Source organism: Panthera uncia, chromosome B1, assembly GCF_023721935.1.
Source record: "Panthera uncia isolate 11264 chromosome B1, Puncia_PCG_1.0, whole genome shotgun sequence".
NCBI lineage: Eukaryota > Metazoa > Chordata > Mammalia > Carnivora > Felidae > Panthera > Panthera uncia.
Window position 1 is genome coordinate 185,987,198 of NC_064811.1, and position 22,150 is coordinate 186,009,347.

Consider the following 22,150-nt stretch of genomic DNA (forward strand, 5'->3'; position numbering starts at 1 on the left):
TTCAAGTGTAAATTTTTAAGTAGTTTATAGTTGGATTTTGTTTCTTGCTTCAATCTTCACAATCTTTCAGAGTTTAATCCATTCGGGGCACCTGGGTGGCTCAGTCAGTTAAACTTTCGACTTCAGCTTGGGTCATGATCTCATGGTTCGTGGGTTCGGGCCCCACATTGGGCTCTGCCCTGACAAGTTGGAGCCTGGAGCCTGCTTCAGATTCTGTGTCTCCCTCTCTCTCTGACCCTTCCCTGCTTGCACTCTCTCTCTCTCAAAAATAAATAAACATTACAAAAATTTTTTAAAAAGTGTTTATCCATTCACATTTATTTTGAAGCTAATATATTTGTTTTTCTCTTTTATTATGCTTTCTGTATTAGTGCTTCCTGGATATTTCCTTTTTTAAATCTTTTTCATGTTTCATCTATTTTGATATTAGATTATTTTTATATGCTTCTTTTTTATTCCTTTAGTGATTTGGAAGTTATGCACATACAACTTCCAACCTTTTTTTAAAATGTTTTATTTATTTTTGAGAGAGAGAGGAGAGAGAGAGGAGGGGCAGAGAGAGAGGGAAACACAGAATCCGAAGAAGGCTCCACGCTCTGAGCTGTCAGCACAGAGCCCAAAGTGGGGTTTGAACTCATAAACCACGATATTATGACCTGAGCCAAAGTTGGATGCTTCACAAACTGAGCCACCCAGGTGCCCCCAGCTTCCAAGCTTTATATTCCAATCTTTAGATCAGTGTCTAGAATGAAACATTATAAATTGCCTGTCCCTTCCTTCCAACAACAATGAAAATGCTTTGCCTTCCTTCCCTGGAACTCTCCCCCAATTTTTGTTGACATAATTTAGAACTTTAGATCCAGATTATTACATTAACTTAAAAAAATATGCACTTCCTTTTCCAATAAAATATTTTCACATAGCTACATTAGTAAATATTTATTACTTAGATTTAACTGTATTTTGCCATTTCATTGTTTACTGCTATTTATTTTAAAACCACATCTTCATTCTTGAAGAATTTCATTCTATTGAAATTTAAACTGTACGTGGTCCCTTCAAGCAGAAAGGGATCAAATGTGACTCAGGGTGTTATGTTAGCCTAAAATTTACAACATTATGAAGTATTAAAATATAAATGTTTATTTATTTATTTTGACTTATTTCTCAGCAAGCTTCAGTAAATCTTAATAATAAGGAAAGCATGGAACCACAAAAGATCCTGAATAGCCAAAGTAATTTTGAAGAAGAAGACCAAAGCAGGAGGCATCACAATCCCAGACTTTAGCCTCTAGTACAAAGCTGTAATCATCAAGACAGCATGGTGTTGGCACAAAAACAGACACATAGACCAATGGAATAGAACAGAGACTCCAGAATTGGACGCACAAAAGTATGGCCAACTAATCTTTGACAAAGCAGGAAAGAATATCCAGTGGAAAAAGTCTCTTTAACAAATGGTGCTGGGAGAACTGGACAGCAACATGCAGAAGAGTGAAACTAGACCACTTTCTTATACCATTCACAAAAATAAACTCAAAATGGATAAAGGACCTGAGTGTGAGACAGGAAACCATCAAAACCCTAGAGGAGAAAGCAGGAAAAAACCTCAGTGACCTTAGCTGCAGCAATTTCTTACTTGATAAAATAAGTACTTTACTTAATAAAAATTCCCTTCCCAAAGGCAAGGGAATTAAAAGCCAAAATGAACTATTGGGACCTCATGAAGATAAAAACCTTCTGCACTGCAAAGGAAACAATCAACAAAACTAAAAGGCAACCAACGGAATGAGAAAAGATCTTTGTAAATGACATATCAGACAAAGGGCTAGTATCCAAAATCTATAAAGAACTCACCAAACTCCACACCCGAAAAACAAATAATCCAGTGAAGAAATGGGCAGAAAACATGAATAGACAGTTTTCTAAAGAAGACATCCAGATGGGCCAACAGGCACATGAAAAGATGCTCAACGTCGCTCCTCATCAGGGAAATAACAAATCAAAATCACACTGAAATACCACCAGGCCAGTCAGAGTGGCTAAAATAAACAAAGCAGGAGACTATAGATGCTGGAGACGATGTGGAACCCTCTTGCACTGTTGGTGGGAATGCAAACTGGTGCTGCCGCTCTGGAAAACAGTGTGGAGGTTCCTCAAAAAATTAAAAATAGATCTACTCTATGACCCAGCAATAGCACTGCTAGGAATTGACCCAAGGGATACAGGAGTGCTGATGCATAGGGGCACTTGTACCCCAATGTTTATAGCAGCACTTTCAACAATAGCCAAATTATGGAAAGGGCCTAAATGTCCATCAACTGACGAATGGATAAAGAAATTGTGGTTTATATACACAATGGAGTACTACGTGGCAATGAGAAAGAATGAAATATGGCCCTTTGTAGCAACGTGGATGGAAATGGAGAGTGTTATGCTAAGTGAAATAAGTCATACAGAGAATGACTTATGTTTTCACTCTTATGTGGACCCCGAGAAACTTAACAGAAGACCATGGGGGAGGGGAAGGAAAAAAAAAGGTTAGAGAGGGAGGGAGCCAAAACATAAGAGACTCTTAAAAACTGAGAGTGTACTGAGGGTTGATGGGGGGTGGGAGGGAGGGGAGGGTGAGTGATGGGTATTGAGGAGGGCACCTGTTGGGATGAGCACTGGGTGTTGTATGGAAACCAATTTGACAATAAATTTCTTATTTAAAAAAAATAAATAAATAAATAAATAAATAAATTTTATTTATTTTTTTTTCAAACGTTTTTATTTTATTTTTGGGACAGAGAGAGACAGAGCATGAACAGGGGAGGGGCAGAGAGAGAGGGAGACACAGAATCGGAAACAGGCTCCAGGCTCTGAGCTGTCAGCACAGAGCCCGACTCGAGGCTCGAACTCACTGGCCGCGAGATCATGACCTGAGCCGAAGTCGGACACTCAACCGACTGAGCCACTCAGGCGCCCCGAAAATAGAGTTTTTAAATTTTATAATGCCATTGGTCCACTTATACACTCTTTGTATTCTTATTGTCATCTATTTTACTTAAACATATATTGTAAACCCCGTAATATATTGTTTTTAATTTTGCTTTATATAGTCAATAATCTCTTAAAGAAATTTCTTTTATGTTTACCCTTTCTGGCCAACATTTGTGACATCTATAGATCTGGTTCTGTTGAATATTTTTCTCTTAATTAGGACACACATTTTACTGCTTCTTAGTACATCTCATGCTTGTTTTATTATATGCCAAGCATTGTGTGAGAAAGAACAATAGCAAATGATATTTTCCCTGAAAAAGTTCGTGCCTCTTCCTATGTCAGGCCTTTAGAGTGGAGGCTAAGTCATTCTAATCTGTAGTTGAGCTGGATCTGGGCGTTTTTGAAGCTTTAGATTTAATTTGCCACTAGTTACAAGTGTCATGAGGGAAGATAAGGATTATCTCTTTAGCAGGCTTTGGAATTTGTCCAGTGTATAGCTCTCTGTTCTTTACATAGAAAGTTTATGTTGCCTACTTTTTTTTTTTAACATTTAAATGTTTCTTTATTTCTGAGAGAGCGAGCACAAGCAGGGGAGGAGCAAAGAGAGAAAGAGAACATAAGTGGGGGAGGGGCAGAGAAGGAGACAGAATCGGAAGCAGGCTCCAGGCTCTGAGCCATCAGCAAAGAGCCCCACGCGGGGCTCAAACACAGGAACTATGAGATCATGACCTGAGCCGAAGTCGGGCACTTAACCGACTGAGCCACCCAGTGTCCCAATGCTGCCTACTTTTTGAATCACTGAGTTCTTTTTCTCTCCAGCATTGTCCTCAGCTTTCTGCAGCTTGGAGCTCTCTCCACCCGGATGTTCTGTCTTTAGCCTTTGATGAGCTGTTCTTTGCACTTGATGAAGGGTTTGTGTACTTGGAGGGAGTTTCTCTCAGGTCTCCTGTCCTACCCTTGGCCTTTGGTAGATGCTGCTATGGTTCTGGACTAAGTTAAAATTCATTGTAATTTTTAAGAATAAAAAATAAAAATAAAAAACAGACCTACTTTTCCATATATTCTATCTTTACTATAGAATTCTACATGTAACTAATCAATAAAAAGTTGTCTGTATCCTCCTTTAACTTAAAGCAAGTGTCAGTTTCTCAGGTGAACTATAATACTACACCAATGTCGAGTCTAGATTCATTTTAATCCAATAAAATGATTGATAATATTAACAAACATAATTCTTATTGATTATACAAAAATGCTTATTGTTTAATATTAATGTGTGCAGTTTTTTATCTGCCAAAACCATGATCAAAATTCCATTACTTGCAAACTCATAACACCCATGTATTAGATGTGCCAGAAGCAGGTACCTGACCACACTGTATAAGGCTGTTACAGCTTTGAAGGGTAGGTGGTGTCTAATTTGCTTCTGAGTGCTGACACTGAGCACATAGCAGGTACAAACAATGGCCCTCGCACATTGTTGAATAAACAGCTTTGAGAGAACAATAGACACTAACAAATAGCCTTCAACAGATGAAACACAGATATCTGAAGGGCTATGACCAGTTAAGATCCCACTGGCTTTTCTTTCTTGAACTTTTTTCAAGAACCCATGGACAGGATTTACTCTTGTAAATCCAGGAGTTAGCTTATTCACCTTACTCAACAATGAAGGGGAGCTGTAACCAACCATCAGATATACCCAGGAGTGGGGTTATTTCCTGACAGAGACAGTCCTTTCCCCAACACTCCCAACTTGTCCCACTTTTACTTACCTCTACCTTGAAAATCATTTTCCCTGGGCTACAAGAATGTTCACCATCTTGTCTCTGGACACCCCTTGTCTGGAACTTTCTTTTGCATACAGGTCTCCACGCATACCTTACTGTTATTCATCTCTGAACTTTTGCCTCTGCTACTCTCTTTGCTTGGGATGTCCCTTTCTTCCCTACCTCCATCCCCGGACACACTGGCCAAATGGGACCGAGCCCAACCTGGAGATTCAAGGAAGGCTTCCAGGAAGAAATAATCCCTGAAGTAAATGCCCTGCACCAGCAAGTGTATGTCATTTTAGACTTCACAAATTACGCTGTTTTCCTGTATGCCTCCTCCCGCTAGACTCTGGGATGCTCCAGGATGGAGACGCTGACTGACCCATTTTTGTTTCTGCTATGTGTTTCTGAACCAGAAACACAAACGAGAGCACATGTGCGCTCTGTGTTTCTGACCAGTTCAGAGTAGGTACCCAATAGTACTCAACTAAAACTGAGGCTGGCTCACTCCTCTCCTGCCCTGTATTTTGATAATAAGGTTCGTATCTCTCTCTCAGAGCAACTACTTCTATTTGTCCTAGGGACCGGGGCAGTGAAGCTAAGGCCATCGCAGCTTCCAACGTCTGAATGCCCTTAATCCTTTTACTTCATTTTGGAAGAGGCAAGGTCATGTCTCAGAATCCTTGCTTTGACCTACTGATTTTTAGGCCTTGCTAATTTAGTGCAGTATCTATCTCTAAGTCCAGTTGGACTAGTGAAGTATTTATTTTATTATTCCTGGACTAATCAGATACTACCTACAACTTGACTCTAGAATGGACAAAGACACACTAGAAGGCTTAGTAGTTATGAAAAACCTGTAGAAAATTTTAATTAAGACCTTTCTGTGTACTAATTAACTTTTTGTTTCAAGTCGGGAAAGACAAACATTAATGAAATTTTACTAGTCCTTGTCATGGGACACGAGTGTTGGGAATGCATTTTGAGACCCTCTGCTCCAGTTAAACAAGATTTAACTATAATTTTATAATTTTATTTATATATATATATATACACCAACTGTCAACAATAGTTTCTTCTATTTCATGAAAATGAACAAAATTTATATTTTGACTAATGGTGTTTGCTTCCTGAAATAGGCTCATAACCCTACCTTAATTATTGAAGAAGGTAACCATTTGCCATCTTTTTCCTTCTTAGGCTGTGAGGTTGAGATTCTTGGTGTCAGACCTACTTACTGCCTAGAATATAAAAATGTCCCAACGGATATCAATTTTGCCAATGCAGTGAGCGATGCTCTTGACTCCTTCAAGTAAGTGTCCCAAAGTCTTAGTCATACCATTGTTCTTCATGGTTTTCAGGACTGGTAATGAATGCTAAAGTGAATTAAGAAGGTTTGGCATGGGTGGAATAATGTCTTAGAAATGTGGTGAGCCTCTTGCATGGTGAGTGTTAATTACTACCAGAGAATAATTGTGAGTGAGTCATTTCAGGTAGGGGCACTCCATGTAAATGTTGAATTGGGAGCAAGAAAGTCCCCGAGGGTTTGGGACTTTCTTTTTTATGTTGATGGACAAGAGAGAAGCAAAATGAATGTCAACATCTAATTAAGATTTAAGGGACTACTTGTATTTCAGAAAATATCAATAATTATTTGGCCAAAAGGAAGGATCTGTGGTGGGATAAATTTGGAAAAATTGCCTACTCTACCCTCTTCTTGGTAATGTATGAAACACATTAGCATATTAGCACATAGAACCTTTTCTTCCGCTCCCACATGGAACAATGACACAGAACTTTAAAAGTGTAGAAATAAGTAATGTTGTCCTGAATAGCACATAAGAGTCCGTCAGAGAAAGGGCAGGCACCATCAGAAAAGGGGCACCTGGGTGGCTCAATGGCTTAAGCATCCTACTCTTGATTTCAGCTCAGGTCATGATCTCATGATTCGTGAGTTTGAGCCCTGCATTGAACTCTGCGCTGACAGCACGGAGCCTGCTTGGGATTCTCTCTCTCCCTTTCTCTGCCCCTCCCCTGCTCAGGCGCTCTCTCTCTCTCTCTCTCTCTCTCTCTCTCTCTCTCTCAAAAATAAATAAATAAACTTAAAAAAAAGAAAAGAAACTGATCAACAGGAAAGGTCAGGAGAAAGCTTCAAGTCAGTCTCAGAAGCTACTAGAAGTGAAAGTCAACTTCACTTCTACTTGAGAAATCAGCAACCAAGAGGCTAAAGATGCTGGGGGCTCTCGGACTTCTAGGGTTGGATTTGAGATCCCCTTGGCTGTTGAATGAGTCTCCTGGGTGGGATCAAGGCAGAGGGCCCGTAGTAATCAGCGTGGAGACCAGGGAGGGACGTTTATTCTCCCAGGAGGAAGAGCCAGGTTCCAAGCTTGCAGACCCCGCGAGCCAGCATATCCTAGGTGCTGTGTACAGCTCACTGGCACTAACTCCATGAATTGGCCCAGAGCTGAGATTGCCCAGGTGTAGAGTTGACCGATCAGGAATCCCATTCTTGCCATCACCACCTAACCATGGCAGAGAGGAGCAGTCACCCCCACGGAACTACACGGGGAGAAAACAACACCCCTGCCTTCGTTGCTTCTTCGAATAATTCCACGTCCGTGAAACCCGTCAAGACGGTCTTTTGAGGCACAGGAAGTTCCAAGCTCTGACAGGTTGGAGAGGAAATCGGTTTGAAATGCTTTAAAACTGAGATGTAACAAGTTTAAAAGTTTAGATTTTTTTTCTGGAGGGAAGAGGGAAAGGGCAGGGTCTGGGAACTTTAAATAAATATTATGAAATATTAAATAAATATTCTTCAACATATGGCTTATAAATCATATGTGTTATATGATTCTGCCTCCTACCTACTCTGCTTTCTTTCCCTTGCCCACAAGGGCTGGAAACCACACACATGATGAACTGGAATATCAAGTTGCAACCCAGTTTGTGCAAAGCCGAACAGCACCACCCGCCCAGCGGCTGAGCGGAGCTAGAACTCTGGAACAGCTCTGTGTCTATACCGTGCTATTTCCAACACATCCGAAATGCTAGCCACGCCCCACCCACCCCTCACAGCCTGTTGCTGTGCTGAATGTGAACATGCGAAGACCTCCAAATAACCCAACACTCTATACGGGAGCGTAATCTTTTACACATTCGTTTTGCTTTGACAGCTGAATGGTCCCAACTGCATACAACCCAGTGACTCACAGGTAGAGAGTCGCACAGTCACGAGAGACTCAGATTAGCCCCGGCCTGCAAGCTGGCCCCTCAAGCAAAGTGTCTTGTCCCGAGGCACACCAGAATGCAGGACTAGTCGGTCCTGCACTCTGTTTCCCAGAGAAGTTTCTGTTCCTGTTTCTCTGTTTCTAGAGAAGTTTTTCTTCATGACATGACATGACATGACATGACATGACAAAGCCATGACAAAGCCATGGAATGCTGGGGAGTAACATCGTTACCTTAGAGCACAGCATTTAGAGAGGGGAAAGATGGGGGTGGGGGTGGTTGTGTGTGTGTGTGTGTGTGTGTGTGTGTGTGTGTGTGTATGTGTGTTTAGCAAAGGCACTGGGCTCCCCTAGAGACAAGAGGCTGCAAAGAACTGGAGTCTAGGAAAGTGGCCCCAGGCTCAGCCTCTACCTGGTGTGACCTGCTGCTACCACATTGCTCATCTTGGCACCACTCACACCGTAGTCCGCGTAAATGGCCTTGAGCTGCAGGGGGTGGCATTCGCATAGTCTATAATGTGAAGGGTGCTTCTGGAGTTGGGCAGTGGAGGCCCGGGCAGGATGGACTCAGGCCAGTGCGGTTTTCTTGTGGGTTCTTCACACTGCCAAAGTTAACAGGGCCACCAGAAACCCTCCTGGGAATAGTGGTTGGAAAGGTGGAGATCCACAACTTCTAAAACTAGTCAGGGCTTGAAATGAGAGGGGGCGGGAAGAGAAGAAAAATAATATTCCAGACGTTGCTTATTGCCTGTGGAAGGCAGTGAGATGATTTAGACTGTCTTGCAAAGAAAAAGAAGGTGCCTCCTTCCGCCAACCTGTGCGTTTTGAGAACGTGTCTCGTTACTTTCTTACAAAGTAGACTAAAGGAGTGACATTTGTGGACCAGTAGTTGTCCAGCCTGGAACAGTCTGGAACAGTTAAGACCATCTTGCGTGTAGCAGCTTATTCATAGAAGAGTGTGACTCAAAGGAATTATGAATTTCTCATGGTATGTGTGTTTAGGCAAAGATGTATTATTATTTACCTTTCCATCAGCCCCCAGAGAAGGAGTAGGTTTAGGCTCCCTAGCTCACCTCTTGGTTTCTGCTCAGTTCTATCTCAAATTCCTAGCTATAATTGGAAGAGTACTTAGAGTTCTCACACGTAAGTGTGCAAACACAGGCACACACGTTTCTCCTGATCAGCACTGCTGGTAGAGTGCCTTCGTCTTCTCTGCTGTTTAGTCTGAGAAGCAGAAAGAAAGGGATACAAGATAGATAGGCTTTCACAGAAGGCGGTTAATTAAGATGGACCCAGGGACAGCATTTCAGCAAAGGGTCCCGCTCAGCCAAGAAGCTGCATGTTTCTGTAGGGAGGGCTAATCCAACTTCCGTGCTTGACCTGGGCGTTGCCATCCAGTGCTCATGAGGCTCTAGGGATCCAAGTCGTATCCGTGGGAGACGCCACCTTAGCACCTGGAGAACTTCCAGTGTGGAGGAAAAGAGAAGAGGATTATTTGTCCTCAACAGCCAACTGCTAGCACTGTGTCAAAGGGCTCATTGCCATCGGCTCATTTTGCCACCTCTACTGTGTTACGTAGATGTCATTCTCCCCCCGCCCCCCCCCCCCTTAAGAGGAGGCCAGTGACTCTCCCAGAGTTACGCACCTTGCCCCGGGGTCGCACACAGCTAGCAGGTGGTGGAGCCCGAGCCCAGTTCTTCATGAGAAGTGCCTGAACGCTTCGGAGTCGACTTCACAGCTGTCCTCCTGGTCTACACCCTTACCTGCAAGGTGCGCTGAAACCGCATCAGATGGAGAGGATGTAGGGGGTGGTCCCCTTGCAAGCCACCCCTGCGTGGCTGCGCCGGGCCTGGGGCTCACGAAGGCCTGAGGCGGGGTGGCGGCCTCGGCCTTCTGTTCGCCATGTGACACGTTCAGCAGCACGCAGCCCCCATCACGAGCGACTTCTGCACCACGCACCGCACCTGGGGCCTGCGAGGCCGCACCCCTGCCCCGCAGCCACCACAGGAAGCGGTTTGTGACCGCATCACTGAATCCATGGCGGAAGCTCTCATGGCGGCACAGGCACGCTCCCGCGGACAGAAAAGAGGGGCGTGAAGAGCTCGTCCAGGGGGCAGGGGGCAGGGCAGCACCGTGAGAGCCCTGGCAGCCGGAGGCGGCCTTGACGGCTCCCGGGCTGGTCCCGGCAGACTGCCTGATGCGGCCTCTCCGAAGGGCTGGTCAAGCGACAACCGGGCCGTGGGAGCGGTGCACGCGGCTGCCGTCCGTTGTCAAGCTCCAGGCTGTGCAAGACAGCTCCAAGGGAATCCTTTTGGGATCCCGGGACCTCAGTGCCTGCTGGTGCCTAGAAAGGAGCGGACGGATGACCAGATGTTCTTTCCACAGGCCACCAGGCGGCTGGTCCAAATGTCCCGGCCTTCGGCCCTCCTCCTCGTGGACTCTGAGGGAAGGGGCTCAGCACACAGGGAAAAGCCATCCGGGGGCATCTGGAAGGAAGAGAGGCATTTCTCGCCCTTTGGCCAGGCGTCAAGCACTTTACAAACCTCAGCTCATTTAAAACTCGGTGCAGCCCTTTGTGGAGGTTTTTCACATGGCAAACTGAAGCTTGCAGATGCTTTTGCTTTTCTTCTGAGACCTCCAGGTTAGCGAGGTTCACATCTTTGAACCCAGATTTGTCTAATTCCAATTCCCTATCAAAGTATAATTTTCAAACCTAAGCCTCTGTCATGTGCTCAGTACATACGAATGCGAGAATTATGCCAGAGTTCAAATTACTTTATTGCTGAGGGAATCAGGAGATGACAGGGCTGGTTAACTGCAGAATATGAGAAACGCACACACTCGAAGAAAATGAATGATGGAGGGTGATGGGATGTGATTATCGTTAGATGCAGAAATGCTTAATAACTTAGAGGACAGTCCAACCATGATCTTTGGGACTGTTTTCTCCATCAGGCAAATGGAACCTTCATCTTGCTGCTTTCCTACAGGTTAACAGCTAAGTTTACACAGTCCGGGCTCTAGTTGGTCATAAAGTCTGGTGACCTGTAAGCAAGTTTACTAGACCCCATTCTTGTAGGACACAGGAAAGACAGGTAGCTGGCTTGGGGGGCCTAATTTCTAAGTTTTGGATCATTTTTCTTAACTGTTGATAACTCCAACCATTCCTTTGAATTGCCCCCCCCCCCCACCCCTGTTTCTGTCTCCCTGATTCTTCTCTTTCCAACTCACTTCAGTAAGGAAAATGGATGTGAGATTATGAACTTTTACACGGAGGAGAGATCTGGACAGCATCCTGAGATGATAGGGGATCTGAGTGTCCCTGAAACTCCAAGGCTGGGAGCCCCTTGCAGTTCTCAAGTACTGGGCTGACAGCCACATGTCCTTTTGGCTCCGTTCCTGGACCCCTGAGCTGTAAATTATAAATGGCCAACAACAGGTCTGCAGGCATTTCCAACCATCACTCCTCACCCAACTGCTCCGTTACAAATGAGCCGACCTGTGATGGAGACCAGATCCATGTGGAAAACAGCTGGCGACCAAGAATTTGTCCGCTAAACTCCAAACAGGCGAGAGCTCTCAGCCCTTGAAGACCCAGGTCCCTAATGAATTGATGAAACTCCAACCTAGAAATCTTTCCCAAAGGCACATTTATAATCCCTGAATTGCCAGCATCCCAAATCCGGTGTTCCTGGCACCTGGGGTTGACAGCTCCCTGACACAAAGCCATCAGCTAAATCTGTGATACTTACCGGCTTTCTGGTCACATACTGATTTGTGAATCCGGTGAAAAGCCTGAAAGAAATAAGCCAAGTAGCTGCGGTATTAAGGGAGAGATCCAAAATGCAGTGACCTAAAAGCATTCCGTTGAACTTTAATGCAACGGTCAACCTTGTTTGTGAAATTTCCCCCACCACGCAACCCACACCTTGGAAGTGTGTCCACTTGAACACAGGATATACGGCATGAATCTGCACATTTGGGAAGCTACAGATGCAAGAGCATAAAGCAGCTAAAGGCTGAGGCTTAGCTGAGGGAATGACTTTATGGAAGTTTCCATTCTGTTCATTATTTCATCAGTATAATGAACACAGGCCTCAAACAAGTTTAGGGATGTGTATGAAAATGCCATTACCTAGTGAGAACTTTCACACACTGCCCACACACTTATAGGACCCTGAAGTGACTTTTAAAAAAATGTTTTTTTTTTTACTGTTTACTTACTTTTGAAAGAGAGAGAGAGAGAGAGAGAGACAAAGCACAAGCCGGGGAGGGGCAGAGAGAGAGGGACACAGAATCTGAAACAGGTTCCAGGCTCTGAGCAGTCAGCACAGAGCCCGACGCAGGGCTTGAACCCACGAACCACTAGATCATGACCTGAGCCGAGGTCAGACGTTTAAGTTATTGAGCCACCTAGGCGCCCCCGAAGTGAGTTTCTGTTCTCTGCTGTCTATAGATGGATTAGTCGTTCACACATTAGCGAGTCTGAATAATGATAATATCACTTGTGAAAAACACCTAACCCAATCCCCATTGTGGAGGAGCATGGTAATGGTATTTGTTAAAGAAGGTCCAGTTTGCTTTGTTCTAAAAAGAGAAAACAACACTTAACTAACAATTTCGCTTAACTTGAAACCAATTTGCCCTCAAAATCATAAATGAAATGCTCCTGAGGGCACGTAGTAGCCCAGGACGGCATCATTAAAGAGCGTGCCCTCTTGGCAAGTATGACCATAATGAAGGAAGACGCCAGGCAGAGCATCCTCTGAAAACTGCCCCCCAGGGTGGCAAACGGAGGAGATGCAGACTTCCAAAAGGCCAGGCTGGTAGAATGTTCTGTCCTTGGAGGCGGAAGGCTCACATTTCCATTACTAGCTATGTCTCTGTGAGGCCTTGAGTAAGTTCTAGAATCCTTCCTGGCCTATCTCCTCATCTGCAAAATGTGCAAAGACTTTTCTGTAGGGACGTTCTGCACAGAATTCAGGGGCACACCAACCCACAGGCGCGCAGGGCCGTAGCTCAAGAAGGGACTCGGTTTCACAGTGCTGCCTCACACTCGGCTGTCCTGGGGTTGGCGAGATTCTTACACGAGAATAAGGACCATTTTCACAAGAAGTCTGAGCAGCACTCTGCCCCATTGGCATAGGCTGTCGAAGTCTTCCAGAGTCCTCGGTGGTTGTGGTCAGGGTCTTGGAGTCAGCCCGGTGTGGGTTCGAGTCCTGGCCCCGTCTTCCACTGGCTGTGTGATGCGGGCGACTGTATGGAGCCCTCTGTTCGGCGTATTCCTCTCCGAAGGGTTGCTGTGAGGGTTAACTAACACAATGCAGGAAAAGCCTTGAACTTAGTGCCGCAGAGCAACTGCCATTTCTTGAGCACCTACTGTTCGTAGACATCCAGCTGGCAGTTACAGAGCGCCTCCTGAATGCCAGAGACAGTAGGCTAGAACTGAGCCATGGGGCGGGATGACTGGCCACCCCCCTGAAAGAACTTCACAGCTCAGAAAGGGAGAAGGAACATCGACATATAGCACAGCATGGAACAGCCTCCCCAGGAGATGAGCCCGGAGCGCTACGGGAGCACCTGGAGGGCCGCCCAGCTGAGCCTGGCGCATCGGAGCCAGCTTCCCGGAAGGGACGACATCTCGTCCGAGGCCTGGCAGGTGGGCAGGAGCCGTGTAACTCCGGTGGTGCAGACCATGCTCTCCAACTTCCGACGGGATTCTCCCTCCTCCGTGGATTGCAAGACCCGCGACACGGCTGGCTCTGAGGACACACCTTCTCCCGCTCATGTTTCCAAGTGTTGGGGCAGCCACATCAGGAGGCACCGTGCCAGCTCATTTGTGCGGGTGCATTTAAAGTACGGTTTTTCAACAGACACAAGGCAACCCACCAAGAGTATTATCAGCCCCTGTAAGGTCTAAGGAAAAGAATTCGCTTTAATTTCTTTCGCATTTGCTTCCACTTTTGACAGTTTCGATTACCGCCCACCGCCACCACCATCATCATCATCATTGGCAACGAAGATTGTTGTTCTGTTCAGCTGCTTCGGGGCACTTGTAGGCAAAGCCCGAGCTGGGGAGGGAGAGGTGGCAGAAGGCACTGTGTGGAGGAGGGAGTGCATTCCCTGGCATTTTCTCCCCTCCCTGACTCCATAGGCCTCCGACTCCAATTTGGATCACTAGTTCCTGGTCATTCTTAGCCCAGCATCAAGGGCTCGGATAATTGGTACTCTGTCATTATTACTATTATCAGCACTCTGGCCAAGACGGTTTTTCCAGAACCAGCATCTTCCTGGGACCCACAGAAGTGTGGTCACTGTTAGAATTCACTCTATATCCACACTGGAGCTGACCCTTCATAGGGTAAATGTCCCTACAGGGTAAGTGGCTACCGATGTCAGGCCCTGAACACTAACCTGTTTGCATCCCACAGGGTTGCCCTATAAACCTTGTTCTTATTCTTGCCAGTCAGTTAAACACACAGTCTGGTGTTATATGCAGACATTTCCCTAAAGTCTAGCAATAATCGAACAGTCATTATTTATTTATTTATTTATTTATTTTTAAATGTTTGTTTTGAGAGAGAGAGAGAGAGCGCGCACGTGAGCTGGGGGGTGGGAAGCAGAGAGAGAGGGAGAGAAAGAATCCTAAGCAGGCTCCACACTCAGACAGAGCCCCATGCGGGGCTGAGATCAGGACCTGAGCTGAGAGTTGAACACCCAGGCTCCCCTGGAAGGAACAGTCATTGTTTAAATGATTGCCTCTAGTTGTTCTGATCTTCCAATGGCAGCAGGTGGTGGGGCGGAGCTATGCGAACTGTCCCCTTCCTGTTACCACACCTTCCAGCTCCTGGGGCGTGGTGAGCAATGCCACAGCAGCCCGGAGGGGAGACAACTCACAGACGTGCTCTCTGACTGTTGCGCTGAGGTGCTCAGGACTGGCCTGTGTGTTTTGTTTTGTTTTGTTTTTTAACGTTTATTCATTTTTGAGAGGCAGAGAGAGAGCACGAATGGGGGAGGGGCAGAGACAGAAGGAGATAGAATCCGAAGCAGGCTCCAGGCTCTGAGCGGTCAGCACAGAGCCCGACGCGGGGCTCGAATGCACAAACCGTGAGATCATGACCTGAGCTGAAGTCGGACACTTAACCGACTGAGCCACCCAGGCGCCCCATGGCATGTCTCGATGCAGTAACTGTGTCTCTCCCTTGGAGATCACCTCGTTCATTCTAAGGTGTCGGCTTTGCCGGGCCCACAGGTCAGGGTTTGGGGGATATACCAGTGTCGCCGCTGCTGGGCGAAGGGGGAGGAAGCTGGTGGGCGTCCCCCTTGACTTCACCTCTCTCCCCCTGCTCCCTCCAGGAGTGGCCGGGCCGACCTGGCAGCCATCTATTATGAGCGCATCGATGTGGAAGGCCACCACTACGGCCCCTCCTCACCGCAGAGGAAAGACGCCCTGAAGGCCGTAGACAGCATCCTGAGGCACATGACCAAGTGGATCCAGGTAAGGCCGAACCGGGCCCACTAGGCCGGTCTTCCCTCTCGTCACTTTCTTTCTGTTTGCTTGGCTGTCATAGCCCTCAGCATCTTCCTTCTTACTGTTGTTAGCTGGCGAGGCCGGCACAAGGCTGCGACGGGTCTCTTTTCTTCACACGACCCCTCTTCAGACACCAAGAGATCCCTTGTTTCACCGCCAGGCCCGCAGGACTGGAACGACCAGATTTGCATTATTACCTGGAGCTGGTGAGATGGCCCAGTCCTTTATCAGACCTAACAGGCCTGGTAACCGGGTTCAAGTGGGCATGGAAAACAGACCTGGGTTCTGTGCCTGATTCTGCCACCCCCTTGCTGGATGACTTTAAGCAAGGTATTATTTGTTAAAACCTTCTGAGCTTTATTTTCCACATTTGTAAAAATGGGTAAGTGACAGTCCCCACAGTACCACACAAGCTTGTTGAAAGAGCCAAAAGGAAATGAAAACAGAAAGGGTACCTGGAGAGGCAAAAGCCCAGTAGGAGTGGGGAGCGTGTTCTCACAGTCCCCCTCCTCAAAGTGCTTCTGTGGTGATTCTGAACTGCCCTCATCAGGGCAGAAAAGTACACGATTCAGTTTACAACTGAGGACCTCTCCTTTCCCCTGTAACTTACAGTTTAAAACACTTCTTTAGGGGCCGTCTGGGTGGCTCAGTCGGTTAAGCATCTGACTCTTGATCTCGTATCAGGTCTGGATCTCAAGTTCATGGGCTCATGGGATCGAAACCCGGTGTCAGGCTCTGTGCTTGGGATTCTCTCTCCCGCCCTCCCCCCCCCCCAATAAATAAATAAACTTTAAAAAGCCCACTTCTTTACACGATTTCCGGAGTGAGAGCGTCCTCGGCCTTTCCGTGGGCCGAGGGCGCTGTCCTGACGGCCTTTGTCCGCCCACAGGAGCTGGAGCTGCAGGACAACCTGGACGTTATCATCTTCTCGGACCATGGGATGACTGACATTTTCTGGATGGACAGAGTGATCGAGCTGGACAAGTACGTGAGCCTGAGCGACCTGCAGCGAGTGAAGGACCGAGGGCCCGTCGTGAGCCTCTGGCCAGCCCCCGGGAAGCACTCCGAGGCAAGGAAGCGCCGGCCGTGGGCGGAAGGCGGGGGGGGGGGGGGGGGGCGTGGGCGGAAGGACGGGCGGGTCCCATGAGGGGAAGGGAGAGCTCCACGCCCTTCTTCACCGTCGCTCTGGGCCCCACCTTCGCCCCGTGGCCCTCGTGCTGAGGTAGAGCCGAGCCAGGAGCTGGGCCTCCGGTGGCCGTGCCACTCACTTGACCTCTGCCCAGTGGCTCGCCCTCCTGCGTCTGCCTTCTCTGAAGCGGGCACGATGGCACGTGCCGCACGCCACCTCGGTGGAAATTCAAGGAGGCGAGGGGGGTGTGCAGTGCTTAGCGCGTTAAGCCCTCCGCCCTCCGCCAGGGCTGTTTTATGACCGGCCAAGATGCAGCACTTCCCAGGCCACCCTGGGGGACAGCGGATGCGTGCAGAGAACGCTCTTTCTCTGGAACAAAGCTGCCAGTCTGATCTGTTTTCACCAGGGACGTGGACATAAGGATGTGATGAACGAGCAGAGGCCGAGGCCCTGTGTGCCACGGGTCAGCTCCTTATCCAAGGAGCCACACCGCTTGGGTGCAAATCCCAGCCCTGGCGCGGACTGCTGTCCCGCGGCCCCCCTGACCTGGCCCCGCTGCTGCCTCTGTGCCCGGGCCCATGGTGGTGTCGTCACAGCCGCCTCCCGGGCTGCTGCGAAACACACGGAAGCAGGCTGCACCCACCCCAGGGACGACGTACATGTCCCTTGTTACGGCGATCACCATCGCGAGGGGTCGTTCTCAGGGGGGCGTGTTGAGGCCCCACAGCGTGCTCCCCACAGGCACCGCCCTCCAGGAGCTCAGCACCCAGAGAGGACTGGACCTCTCCTTACCCTGCTCCGCAGTCATTATCTGGCAGTTCTTGCTAAATCACGACGAGAAAGTGAGGAGCAAGCGGAACCGTTGGCCGACCGCTTCGCCCCACGTCGCCCTAGTCCCCTTAAGTGTACGCGTTGGGGCTTCTGCCCGCTCCCAGGGAGAACTTCCTGCTCTGGACCCGGCAGCGGATCTCCTCCTCCAGGGAGGCTGGGGCCGCTGCCGGTGGAGGTGCCAGGAACAGGCATTGGGCGGCCCGGTGCCTCCGCCCACGGCAGGGACGTACTCGGCGACGGACGGTCGTCGGTATCGATGGAGCACTTCGCACAGCGGGCCGGGGTCTCTCCGCTGGGCCCCGTGGCCCCCTGCCACATACACGCCCACGATCTGTCTGTCTGGGGGTTGCCAACACCGTCCCCAACAACGCCACCCCCCTCCAGCCTTGTCCCGTTTCCTAGGTGGACGCCCCGTTTTGTCAAGTTCCGTGCGCAGGGGGCGGAGGTGCCGAGCCGGTTTGCCGTGTCCGCACGAGCTCCCTCGGTCTGAAGCTGTGACGCGTGCTCCACACACTGGCAGGTCCCACAGTAAACGGCTTCTTGCGAGGAAGTTCTGCTTTCTTGGCAAGGAAGAGCATCCGTAGCTCCCATCTGGCGCCCAGGGACGCGCCGCCCCCAGAACGCTTGCGCGCCGGCAGCTTGCGGGCCGGGAACAGCTTCTTCCAGCGCGGCGTTCGAGCCAGGCGGTGCGAGCCGCCTGAAGCAGTTGGTGGGTCGTTTGCGAGTGGGGGCTGTGTTTGGGTGACGGCTTGTCACGTGACGGACACAACAGTTTGCGAGTTCTGCTGTATGTCATCAGATTTTTCGTTTATCCCAAATCTGTGTGCAAACGCATCCGCTTTCCTTAAGAACCGTGGCTTTTCTCCCGTAGGAAGTCAAGTGGGGTCATCAGAAACCCTCTGCTAAACAGCCTGAAGGCTAATTATACTCCAGATTTGCGTCGATAAACTCAATTCTATGTTCAGTTCTGCCCAGGAATATATGCCCGACTTGGCAAAGGGCCAACAAGTCCGGCTCAACCAGTTGATTTGGATGTTGGCCATAAGCGTTTCAGCTGCTGCTAAATATTGGAAATAAGTACAGAGTTTACACCCTCATCATGAAATGAGTAGCGTAGTGAATGGCAGACAGTCACTAGAACTTTCAAGATTCAGGTGGAGGTAAGACGTGCTCTAGGTCAAGTCAAAGAACAAATCCTCTTTCTTTGATCTTAGTGGTATTTAACATCAAGCAGACCAACTCCTCACTTGCCTTTTAATTTTACTATAGAGTTTTGGACATACACAAGTTTTGTAATTTGTGTATTAACTATTGAGTAGACAAATTATAAAATTATTATAAAATATCAGAGTATAAAGGGGCATCTTATGTTCACATGACCACTGCTCATGGTATCTCCTGTATGTCTTCCCAAACCCCATCACCCTTTTTTTGCCCCCTCGGAGGAAACTACTCTCTTAAATTATAAGGTATCATTTCCTTAATTCTCTTTATGGTTTTACCATAGATGTCTTTAGTTTTATAGTTATTCGGAGCTCAGGTAATAATAACAGTCCTGTCTGTATTCGCCTGCAGCTTGCTTTCTTTTCTCAAACTGAGATCCCCGAGGCGTCTCCAGGTGTTCTATGTAGCTACAATCCATCCATCTTCGTTGCTGTATAGTATTCCACTGCAGACCCCCACCTCCATTCATTTTCTCCCTTCTGCTGCCGCTGGGCATTTGGGCCGTTCCAGTCTGCAGCATAAATCCCTCTTCCTGTCTACAGGTGCACAATTATGAAGCGTTGTCACTAGATCTCTAGAGCTAACTTGGCAGGTGGGGGGTATGTGATCTTCAGCCTTACTAAATAAAGTCACCTTGTTTTCTGAGACGGACGGAAGTTTCTCATTTTTATGCAGTCAGACCTGTCAGGTGTTTTGGTAGTTTCTTTCTCCGGTCTATAAAGTTCTCCCTCTCCCCCAGGTCCAGTAAATACTCACATGGAGTTAAGAGAGAGAATGCAAAACTGGCCATTCTTGTTATCTTTGCAGGTATATAACAAGCTGAGAGCAGTGGAACACATGACCGTCTACGAGAAAGAAGCCATACCCAGCAGGTTCTATTACAAGAAAGGGAAATTCGTCTCTCCTTTGACCTTAGTGGCTGATGAAGGGTGGTTCATAACTGAGGTAATTATAAAATTATGGCACTATGTTCACTAGACAAATTCTATCAAACAGCTGACGGTAAATAATTACGCAGCTTTTGCACTTAAAATGTTTTGTTTTCACTTAAGTGTCCTTCATGGCATTACTTTAGAGACTCCAAAGTCTTGGTCAGGTGACTTTGTGGACACAAACCGTAGACTCAGCCCCAGAGGCACATTTAGACTTCCTGGCTCCAGACTTGCTATATTTTAACAAACTAGCCTTAACTCGATTACCCAGGCTTGCACTGTAACCTATTCGGTTTAAAGCAGAACGATTACCGTGAACCAAAGCAATCGCTTTAGGGCGATGAAGCCCAAGGAGGGGCTCAGCTTTGCTTTCTCCTTGAAGGGAAATGTTCGGCAAACAAAACTCCACAGATCCAGGTCCCCAGTTGGCCCACTTGATTTTACCGAGGAGATGACCTTGCCTTTGGGGTCCAAACTCTGATTGCCTCGTGCACGAATGACTTCAGCAGTTCCTGCTCGCTGGCCTGGACTGCAAGCTCTCCAGGCTCTGGGATCAGCTTCTGATCTCGGGCCAGTGTGGGAAGGCTCTGGCCTTCAGGGAAACCAAGGTCAAGACGTGTCTAGAATCGGTTCGTGAAGAGGGTGTGCGTGGGTTACCACAGACATTGAGTTTGAGGATGGCTTGCAGACAGCCCAGACTACAGGGCAAAAGAGAATGGCAGGTGTTGGCACATGGGAGCCGTTGGTCGACATCAGTGAAGTATGAGGACGCACGACTAGAGTTATCTGCCGGAGAGAGGGCAGGCGGTGATCAGCAGAAACACCGGTCAGGCAAATGGGTGGAGGTCTAGGGACCTAGGTGTGGGAAAATGGGGGTTCCCTGGCATGAAAATCGGTGACTCAGGAGGACCGAGTCATTCCTGTGTGCTCTCAAAGAGAAGCATCTGGTCACCGAGGAAACAAAACAGACCCAGTTAGAGATGTCAGTCTGCACGGTCCTGAGGCCAAGCTGGGCTGTCTAATCACACTTTGGCTTCCACACCATGTGATTGTAGAAGTTTCCAACAAGGTCCCTCTACCTCCTCCTGCTCCCCTCCTCTGGGAACCAAAATGCTTCTTTCTTCACTTTATCACGCCGTTTGACATTTACCTGGAGCGCGATTCTTCTAGGCTCCTGGCATTTTCATTTGTAATGATTTTCTCGCAGCTTTGCATTGAACACACATGCAGCCAATCGGGTCAGCTGGGTGGGTGCCTGCACGACTTTATTCCGTAAAGCCAACTTGGCAAGCCACTCACAAGAGCTTACAGTTTGAAACTCTCTCAATTTAGGAAATTCTGGTGGAATTGCTGAGTTTCTCAAACAAAGAGATGATGACGGTCCATCTGGTTATCTGTCACACGTGTCTTTGCATGATTATTTGCATCTGTTGTTTACCTTCTCATAGTTAGCTGAAGGCAAGGGCACTGAGAAGCTGGCTCATGGTAGGGAGGGATTACCGAGGTGATCTGGAGTAATTTACGGGAAGACAGTCTTAGTGGGAAGAGTGGGGAAGCCGGAGACACTGCCCAACTGCCGAGGTACCGTCTCAGTTCCAATGGGGGAGGCCCTGAGCCCCTCCAGTAGGGTAGGATGGGCAACAGTGAAGCTGCTCTAGCTGTAAGTGCTTTCTAGAAGGTGCGCATCGTGGCAGTAGCACATCCAGCAGGGAGATGCACGTTGCTTCAGTGAGTGACTAAAACATAGCGATGGGGGGACCTGGAGGTATCGGCACGATGCTCTTGGTTATAAGCCACAGACCGCTTGAATAACTGTGCCTTAACTAGTAAAGACTTCCTACTTCACATAACGGGAAGTCTGGAGGTAGGCGGTTCTAGGGTTGGCTCATCCAGCAGCTCAATCACGTCCATCATATCAAGGCCCCGAGTCAGCTCTTCTGTGGTTCTTTTGGCTTTCCCTTCAGGGTCACAAGACGGCTGCCGCAGCCCCGAGCATCACATCCCCGCAGGTTCTCCCAAAGCAGGAAAGAAGGGGTGTAGCTTCTCGTATGTCTCCTACTTTTATTAGGGAGCAAAAAATACATCCCAGAATCAGGGGCAAATACTGGTTTCATGGGACTCTCACAGTTATAAAATTTGGGGGGGGGGGGTGTCTCTCTTTAAGAAAAGAATACATAATTATAAATATAAAATTAGGTGTAGGGACTTGGAAGAAACCCACGAGAGTGAGAAGCCTTGATGCATAAGCTTCTTTAACTGCACTGTACATCCGCTTCTGCCCAGACCCCACTAGCAAGCCTCCCCCTGGGTCTCATCCATCAACTCAGCAGCGTGGCTAGAAAATTCCTGCCTTGAGTCCGCTTTGGTCCTGAGATCTAACATACGCTGTAGCGTGGACCAGGGCACCACAGTCGCAAGACAGAAGTGATACAGAGGCTCTGGAATGAGGCACATGAGTCCCTGAAACTTAGATCACAAGGAAGAGGAGGTGAGAGGAGAATGAGGACAAACTTGGT

The 22,150-nt window shown here is 48.0% G+C and overlaps 1 protein-coding gene and 1 long non-coding RNA gene across 2 annotated transcripts in view; one reads left to right on the top strand and one right to left on the bottom strand.

Moving 5' to 3' along the window:
- Positions 1 to 22,150, top strand: part of ENPP6 (ectonucleotide pyrophosphatase/phosphodiesterase 6) — a 118,548-nt gene that overhangs the window by 77,252 nt on the left and 19,146 nt on the right. The window contains exons 3-6 of the mRNA XM_049632617.1: positions 5,961 to 6,072; positions 15,344 to 15,485; positions 16,408 to 16,587; positions 19,510 to 19,647. Coding sequence (XP_049488574.1) covers positions 5,961 to 6,072; positions 15,344 to 15,485; positions 16,408 to 16,587; positions 19,510 to 19,647 — 572 coding nt within the window. The remainder of the gene's footprint in view (positions 1 to 5,960; positions 6,073 to 15,343; positions 15,486 to 16,407; positions 16,588 to 19,509; positions 19,648 to 22,150) is intronic.
- On the bottom strand, positions 9,245 to 10,362 carry LOC125923913 (uncharacterized). Its single transcript, XR_007458191.1, has 2 exons — positions 9,633 to 10,362; positions 9,245 to 9,449 (listed from the first exon to the last, which is right to left on the bottom strand). It is a non-coding gene; the product is annotated as an uncharacterized LOC125923913 (long non-coding RNA).